At 41.4% G+C, this 9,344-nt stretch overlaps 1 protein-coding gene across 1 annotated transcript in view; it reads left to right on the forward strand.

The window, feature by feature from the left end:
- Window positions 1–6,714, forward strand: part of POGLUT1 (protein O-glucosyltransferase 1) — a 28,188-nt gene extending 21,474 nt beyond the window's left edge. Inside the window, exons 8-11 of the mRNA XM_019448456.2 lie at window positions 776–834; window positions 1,868–2,035; window positions 3,457–3,513; window positions 4,205–6,714. Of these exons, the coding sequence (XP_019304001.1) occupies window positions 776–834; window positions 1,868–2,035; window positions 3,457–3,513; window positions 4,205–4,361 (441 nt within the window). The 3' untranslated portion in view covers window positions 4,362–6,714. The remainder of the gene's footprint in view (window positions 1–775; window positions 835–1,867; window positions 2,036–3,456; window positions 3,514–4,204) is intronic.
- Window positions 6,715–9,344: the final 2,630 nt, after the last annotated feature.

A 9,344-nucleotide genomic window follows, 5' to 3' on the forward strand; every position in this document is an offset into this window, starting at 1 on the left:
AGGAGCAAATGAAGTCTAACAAACTTTGTTGAAAAATAAAAATATGAAAAGTGTATCCATTCAGCACAGCCTCTACTGTGGGATGCTGCAAAAGCAAACAAGACTTGTTTCCCTCATCAAAGTGTTTGCCATCTTCTAAGGTAGCTGGGATATAAATGGGGGTCTCAAACTCAGATGCCCCAGGAGGCCACAGGAGTGAGCAGGAGAGAGAGCTAAAGGTCTGGTCAACGCCGCCAAGGGAATAGGAGCTCAGTTTACCAGACCTTCCTTTTATGTTTTACAAGAAAAGTTGGAAATCGGGATTTTTGGAAGAAATATCTTACCACCTGTAAATGTTGGCAATGGTTTGAATTTTTATTTTTAAATACTTTCCATCCCCAACAAAATCTGTGTGTGGGTTTTACCTCTGAGCCCACCAGCACCACCTGTACCTTCGTATATGTATACTTTACACAGAGTGAAATGTGCTGTAGGTTAGGATCTCTGAGTTCAGAGAAGGATCCACATGGCTCTGGGAGCTTAAACTCTAAAATCAGACAGGCCCAGGTTAAAACCCTTGCTCCTCTACCTAGGGCCACGTGACCCTGAGCAAGTCTCAACTTTTCGAGACCATGGCTTCTTCATGTATAAAATGGGGTAATAATTCCTCTGAATGTGTTTATTCAGGACAATGAAATGAGGTCATGTTGATGGAATGCTTAACTATGCTTGCTGCATACTGCTTTTCAATAAATACTACCACTCTCAATACTAATAACTTCCTTTTCGCTTAAAGGACACCTTGGGGAAGCCAGCTGCTAAGGATGTCCATCTTGTGGATCACTGCAAATACAAGTAAGACTTCTAGGACTCCTGAGTCTTGGTTTCCCTATTACATTTGGAATAGCTTCACTTTGGGAGAGAACTTTAATACTAGGTCCAACTGGGGTTTATGAAAGTCCTATTAATTCATCTGGTTGTTGTTTACTGAGAACATGCTGTGTGTACAGCGTTCTCACCTGAGTTCTATGGGAACTGCAGAGACCCTAAAAAATGGTCCCTGCCTCCGTAGACCTTTCTGCTAGCAACCAAAGTGATGGGATTCCTTCTCTCTACACCCCATCCAACCAATAGGTAAAGTTAAAGTATTTATCAGATTAATAAAAGTTTACATTTCAAAATGAATAAAGCATATGCAACTAAAATGTTAGAATTCAATGCCAGGACTAAGGATTAGGTGAACAAGTAAAACCAGGTCAGGAGGAGGAAGTAGGGGGATTCAGAGAGGTGAATGCTGATTACACTGCATAGTGGGAACTCTAGGGTAGAAGCAACTCTAGTTGGAGACAGGGGTGCATCCATGAGAAATGCTGAAAAGACCATGTTCTTTTCTAAGATAGCTTTTTTCCAGGGGGCATTTCTTTGAAGATTGATTAGGTATACATGGTTTTCTTCTCCAGAATTCAGAAGAGGAATTCTGTTCAGAAGGGGAACAGCAGGTGCTTTTGGTGGGGTACCCCAGGGAAAAACAAGGCTTTGGAGAGCCATGACTCACTAGAGACATTAGGCCCAGGAAAGCTCATAGGAAAGGGTAAGGTACTCTCTCCATCTGAGCCTTACATCTCTCTATCTAGACCCAGTTTGTGGCCCTCTCTAGGTCTGTCTGGAGAAAGAATCCTCTTTTCTCCCCACCTGACATTCCCTGAAACAGCCAGTAGCCCCTGGAAACCCACAGGGACATGCAGATGTGTCCTTGAAACCTGAAAATAGGAAAGGCAGGGAGAGGGGTCATAAAAGGAGAGATGGGGAGGAGGGAATAAGAAGAAAAAGATCCTATTTGTGGTAGCAGGCGTATAGTATTGAATATATTTTGCTCTTTCTTTCCCAGGTATCTGTTTAATTTTCGAGGTGTAGCTGCAAGTTTCCGGTTCAAACACCTCTTCCTGTGTGGTTCCCTTGTTTTCCATGTTGGTGATGAGTGGCTTGAATTCTTCTATCCACAACTGAAGCCATGGGTTCACTATATCCCAGTCAAAACAGATCTCTCCAATGTCCAGTGAGTGGCTCTCCCCAGAGTGCCTAATGACTCCCCAATCTGCCTCTAAGTCCCCAGCCATTTAAGGCATTTACTACTGATGACTTTTTCCCTTGAAAGTTTTTTTTTATATAAATTTTTCAATGTTTATTTACTTTTGAGAGAGAGACTGAGAGACAGAGAGCAAGCAAAGGATGGGCAGAGAGAGAGGGAGACAGAGAATCCGAAGTAAGCTCCCAGTTCTGAACTGTCAGCACAGAGCCCGACAAGGGGCTCGAACTCACAGACTGTGAGATCGTGACCTGAGCTGAAGGCAGATGCTTAACTCACTAAGCCACCCAGGAGCCCTGAAAGCTTTTTTTTTCTATGTGGTTTGTATATACAGTGCTACCAGTCAACTAGGCTATATGTGAGATTTAATCTGAAAAAGTGCTCTAATGCTAGTTTGAAATGTAATGTTCAGGCAGTCCACAGTAGAAAAGTGCTTATCTCTCAAAGACTAAAGATAGGGATATTAGATGTTGTTATATTATCAAAGAGACTTTCAGATACGTGAGAACTGACCCCACTGAAGCTGAGGCCAATTTTCTCACATGATGGGAGGAACAAGGAAGAGATATGGAAAGGGCCCAGAAACGTGAGACCAGGGCCCTCTTCTAGGGGCTACAGCAAGAGACAGGAGGGTAATTTTTTTTCACTATTGATTTTTGATGTGTATCATTGAATATTTCTCTATTTTCTCAAGTATGTCCCAAATCTACAACAGGTTGCCTTTAGCCTGTGTGTGGGCTTTTGTTGTTGTTGTTGTTGTTGTTGTTGTTGTTGTTGTTTTGGTCCTGTAAGGACCCAAATGTCTTTGCTTTAGAAAAGAAACAGGGACACCTGGGAGGCTCAGTTGGTTGAGAGTTCGACTTTGGTTCAAGTCGTGATGTGGTGGTTTGTGAGTTTGAGCCCCACATTGGGCTTGCTCCTGTCAGTGCAGAGCCCACTTCAGATCCTCTGTCCTCCTCTCTCTGCCCCTCCCCTGCATGTATGCTCTCAAAAATAAATAAAACATTTTAAAAAATGAGGTAAAATAAAAAAGAAATAATCAATTATCCACCTATCTAGAGATTAACCATAGACCTCAGTCTGCGGTCTTTCTTAGCTCAGTGTATATTTTATTTTATTTTTTTTAAATTTTTTTTTTCAACGTTTTTTTATTTATTTTTGGGACAGAGAGAGACAGAGCATGAACGGGGGAGGGGCAGAGAGAGAGAGGGAGACACAGAATCGGAAACAGGCTCCAGGCTCCGAGCCATCAGCCCAGAGCCTGACGCGGGGCTCGAACTCACGGACCGCGAGATCGTGACCTGGCTGAAGTCGGATGCTTAACCGACTGCGCCACCCAGGCGCCCCAGCTCAGTGTATATTTTAGAGACTAACGATTCTTTCCATTTTAGGGAGCTGTTGCATTTTGTAAAAGCAAATGATGACATGGCTCAAGAAATTGCTGAAAGGTAAGTTCTATTCATTTTTCCTTATCTATTTTACTTTATCATCCCCAACTAAAGTCACATGACTATTGTTATCATGGTGATATCTGGATTTCGTTCTCATTCTACAGAGATAATCAGAATTAAAACTTACTGGGGGGCAGGTGCCTGGGTGGCTCAGTCAGTTGAGCATCTGACTTTGGCTTGGGTCATGATCTCACAGTTTGTGGGGTCAAGTCCTGCATCGGTCTCTGTGCTGACAGCTCAGAGCCTGGAGCTTGCTTTGGATTCTGTGTCTCCCTGTCTCTCTGCCCCTCCCCCGCTCACACTCTGTCTCTCTCAGTCTCTCAAAAATAAGTAACCGTTAAAAAAAATTAAAAAAAAAAAAAAAAAAACTTTCCAGAGGGAACACACACATTCACATATGTCCCAAGCCCATCCTTTATAGAAGTAGACTGAAATCTTTCAGGTAATTAAACAAGTACAGAATTTCTGAGAATTCACTTTATATGTTTATTTTTAAGAAAAAAAGTTAAGTTCTATTGCTAAGTGCATGTGTGTGGATATGATGGCTATAGGGTTGGCTCTGCAGATCAAAAGAGTTAATTCATATAAAGCATCTGAATAGGACTTGGCACAAGGTAAGCACTTAGAGGTAAGCTATTAGTATTATTAAATGCTGTGCTTTAAGTGTTCTTGTTAATCTCGTCTCTAGGGGAAGCCAGTTTATTATGAACCACTTGCAGATGGATGACATCACCTGTTACTGGGAGAACCTGTTGACTGAATACTCAAAATTCCTGTCCTATAATGTAACAAGAAGGAAAGGCTATGATCAGATTATTCCTAAAATTTTGAAAACTGAACTCTAGTTATCATTATCGGACCACAGTCCTCTCTGGCAGCAGCTCTCAGATATCCTGTGGTGAGAAGCTTACCATGAGTGTGGCACCTCTACCTTGAATACTATTATCAAGCCAAATACCTGGTTTTCCTTATCATGCTGCACCCAGACAACTGAGAAAGATCAAAAATGTGTATAATATGGACTCGGAGCAGCTCAATGCTTTGGCTGAATAAGGACCAGAAATCATGAGATTTGGGTGTTGAACCCAATTCCACCTTTCATTTTCTTAAGACCAATCACAGCTTGTGCCTCAGATCATCCATACATGTATGTCCATCACTGTGAAACCGACTATGTCCGTCAGAGGATACTTTGTCCCATCATTTGGAGCAGAAAACTAATCATTTGGAACTAGTATAACTCATCTCTGCAGTTCAGTTATTGTAGGCTAATATTGGTCACTGTATTTTAATGTAGGAAGCCCTATGGGGCTAGTGAAAACCACTTGGGGATCATTTCCTGAAAGGTCTAAGGAAGCAGTAGTTGTGCCATGCAATGATGTGGCAGTTCTCTTTTGTAAAAGCATAAGCTTTTTGGTACTCAGGATGTTTCTATAATGCCACAGAGAAAGGGGCCAATTGCATGAGTAATTATTGCAATTGGATTTCAAGTTCCCCTTTTTTGTGCCTTCACACACTACTTCTTTTTATGGTCTCTATTTTAAAAAAAGACAAAAACCTCTTAATAAATTTAGAAAGTAGTCCTCACTCTTTAAAGGAACTGTGCACAAAACAGCAAATTTTCCTCACTCCTTACACACCCTTAATATTTTTCCTCTTTAAATTGGCAGCAGTGTCCACAGCCTCAAGGGCATGCAGGGACCTCAAGGTGTCTTCATCTATGAAATGTTATTGGGGTTTAGATCATCCAAGTTGAGCACTTACTCATGTAGGAAATATTTCAGTGCAAATCCATGTTGGAGTGCCACTTTTTCCCTTTTTTCCCTTTTTGAAAAACACATTTGGATAGTGGTTTAATCTCTCAGGATGCACTCCCTTTTATAGTCAAAAGTGAAGAAAAATTTTTAGATGAAAACCCATAGAGTTTGATGACTCAGAACCATCCTGTCCCTTTGGCCCAACTTTTCCACATTAAATCTGCTCTTTTCCTTTGCTTCTTAAGAACTGTTCCGTATATTAGTTCGTTTCAAAATTAGTAAATGTGAGGCTCAGTCATATAAAATCAGGGATTTTATTCCATGAGTGAGAAAAGTATTTGGCTTTTTTAAAATAATTTTTTTAACATTTATTTATTATTGAGAGACAGACACAGAGCATGAGCAGGGGAGGGGCAGAGAGAGGGGGAGACACAAAATCTAAAGCAGGCTCCAGGCTCTGAGCTGTCAGCACAGAGCTTGACACGGGGCTCAAACTCACAAACCACGAGATCATGACCTGAGCCGAAGTTGGATGCTTAACCAACTGAGCCACCCAGGTGCCGCAAGTATTTGGCTTTTTAAACTCCCTTCCATAAATGTTTAAGTCTAAGGACCTTCTTAGAGGAGTTGAATATCCTTGGTAAGATCATTGCATAGAATAAGGCAGACATTGAAAGTTAGATGTTTTGTTTCTGAGCATTAAAAATTCATGGGGACCATGTCCTTAGGTGCTAGAAGTCTAACGATAAGCAGTCTGGATTTCTGTGTTGTACAGTGGTGTTGCCTTGTCAGTATGAGGTCCCAGTAGATGTTATCTTTCTCTGTTTTAATTTTCCTGTCACTAAACTAGAAACAGAATTTTCTCTTCTTTGAATGAAGAGCTGAAACTGCATTTCCCTGTGAATTTCCCATTTTGCTTCAAGTTCCAGCTCAAGCATCCTGTCTCTGGATCCTTTCTTTCATTCCATTAGGCAGTTAGGGGCTATGATAAAACTTTGCTCGTGCCTGTGTTATTATATATCACATTACACTGTAGTTATTTGACTATTTCTGCTACTGTTCTGTAGGCTTCTTGATGGGTGGGAATCATGTTTTATTCATCTTGAGGTCTCCATTATCCAGTACAGTGCCTCACACAGTAGATACTAAAGAATCATTGAAAGGAAGAATGGATGGATGGAGACAGTTGACTTAACTAGATCCTATTTACAGATTGACTAGCCATTTGCTCCTAAGGGGAACTGGATAAGACTGTAAGAGTTGGATCAATGCAGATTCTCATCTGCCCTTTGAATAGTCAATAAGGGAATCTTTGTATTTAAATTCAGCGAATGTTATTCAGATTTTATACTTACCTGTTTACCTCAGTATAGGTGATATGAGGATGGTGTGTAACAATATGAAAAATGTATGTTTTTGAAAATAATTTTTATCCCCACAATTTGTAAAGGTTGTGTTGTTTGTTGTTAACATTATGTAGGACCCAAACTTACCCTTTCCTCCTCAGAGGGCTAAAGGCCATACTTTTCTTAGAAAAAAAAAAAAAAAGAGAATAGTTTTTTTGAATGAAGTGGAATACATGGATAACACACGTCATGCTTTTCTTTATCTGGAGAGCATCCTCTGTGATGTTGTCAGTGTCACGCCTTATTCTACTGTGGCAGGTCAGGTTCTCCTCATTGCCAAGAACAGAAACTTCTAGCTACTTTAAGCAAAAAAACTTATTTGGAAGACTATGAGGGCATCTCAAAGAATCTAAACAAATTTCATAGCAGTTAGAAGGAAAGAAAGTAGGGAAACTCCAGGAACATCAGCAAGAGTTTTGGACTGTTCTAGAGTGCTACTGTATGCAGTTCCAGAGACTGCCAGGCTCTGTCTTTCAGCCTGAAATTCCCAAGAGAAAAAAATTTAATGGGCTCCTTTGGTTCAGCTCCAAAGAGGATACTCCCCTACCCTTGACCCCTACACTGACTACAAACAAGGACACACACAAGTATATAAATATCCATCTTCCCATGCATCCATATAGGCCATCACTTAAGATAATCCTACTGCATCCAGATGTAAGGTGCTATGGGTAAGGCAGAGGGCTACAACTACAAATTAATATTTATCAAATACTGCTTGGCATCTACTGTGCATAAACAGTGGGAAATAAGAAAATGTTTACAACAGGCTTCCTAGCCTCAAGGGGCTCTGTGGTTGAGATGATAAAATAACAATATGAGAGATATCACAGGCAGAAGGTGACTAAGGTGACATAGGCCTTAATCATAAGGCCAATTTTTCATACAGACAATGTGAATTTGGAGTTCAGACAAGGAAGAAATTTCCATCTAGTATAACGGGGAATGTTCATGGAGGTAAAAATTGGGTTATGCTTTGAGGGGCAAATAAATGAGGTAAATGGAATCCTTGGGAATTCTCAAAATTCATTCTTTCTATCCGTGAAAACAGTTTGTCATATATAACACAATAAACTGTAATATATGTAGCAAGGGCAGTATCTGGTGAGAACCTAGCAGGGAAAGGGAAAACTTCTGACCCCTAAGAGAAACTCACAATGGGGGAAGAAGCTATTGAGTTCTATGAGTAGAACTCAGCAACAAGGGCTGAGAATAGGCAAATGGTGGTTCCGGGTAGTGTGGTGACTATATTGAAATCCTTCCTTGATGCCTTTACTCTAGTGGCAAGGGCACATGCTAGGGAGGAGAAAGCTGTACTGAAACAGAGTAGTCCAAATAAACCTCGTAACACCTTTTGGCTTAGCATTGCTCTGAGACCCCTCAAAAAGGGCAGACAACAGAGGAAGGGGAATATTTCTGCAGTGATAAAAAAAAAAAAAAGATCTCAGGGCTTGGAGAAATAGGAGTGTGGGAGTGTGACAGAAGGTAGAATCTGAGAAGCTAAGATGGAATAGCAGGAACAGTGTGAGCAGTCACCAAAGGTCTGGGGACTTCTTGAAGTGGCAAAGGGAACCTTACAAAGTTTCCCAAAGAAAGCAGCTATGGAGTTAGTGAAATTTGCCCATTAAAGACATCATTTGTACCTACAGGGCAGTGAGTTCTGGGGACATTTGAGTTGTACATAAATGACTTCATTAGTAACTTCCCAACATCCCTGCTCCACAATTGAAAGTCCTCCCACACCCCAGAATGATTCTGGAATCATCACAAGCATTTAACTTTTCCTACATGTAGATGACAGACTTCACAGCCATTTTCTTAGGCTTTCAGGACTTGAGACTTTGTCCTGGTCCCCACTCCTAACCATATGGGATAAACAACAACCTGGAGTCAAAGCCAGGAGTCAGGGAATCTGAATTCTTCATTCAACAACCTATATGCTAGACACCATGCTAGGTCCTGGATATAGAGATGAATATACCTGGTCTCCGACCTCAGAGTTAGTCTGTTGAGACACATCAGCAAATAGGAAGTTGTGGTGCAGTATAGTAAGTGCTATGATGGGAGCTAACCTAATCCTGTCTCCCAGATGACTGTCACTAATTCAGGTGGTGACTGTAATCAATTACTCCTCTGGGCCTTTTCTTTAGAATTCCAGCTATCAAATTCCAAAATTCTATTTACTGTATTCTACTAAAAGAGTGTAGCAGTTTTGAATTACATCTAGAAAGGAATAAAGGAGGGGTAAGGATTGGCAAAAAATAAGGGACTATATTTGGTTGCCAGTAAAATGAAATTCCACAAACCATTTGGGAATATTTCAAATGCGTGTGTGTTTTTAAAGTTTATTTATTTGGCGGGGGGGGGGGGGGGGGGAGCGGGGAAGAGAACACAAGTCGTGGGAATAGCGGGGGGGGGGGGGGGGGGGGCAGAGGATCCCAAGCAGGCTCCGTGCTGACCGCAGCAAACCCAATGTGGGGCTGGAACTCAAACCATGAGATCGTGACCTCAGCTGAAGTCCCTCGCTTACCTGACTGAGCCACCCACGCAACCTTCAAATGCGTGTGTTTCAATAAAAACAATACCTGGGGCGCCTGGGTGGCTCAGATGGTTGAGCCTCCGACTTTGGCTTGGGTCATGATCTCACTGTTCATGAGTTCGGGCC

This window comes from Panthera pardus, unplaced genomic scaffold, assembly GCF_024362965.1.
Source record: "Panthera pardus isolate Hobbes unplaced genomic scaffold, ASM2436296v1 HiC_scaffold_16, whole genome shotgun sequence".
In the NCBI taxonomy this organism is placed as follows: Eukaryota; Metazoa; Chordata; class Mammalia; order Carnivora; family Felidae; genus Panthera; species Panthera pardus.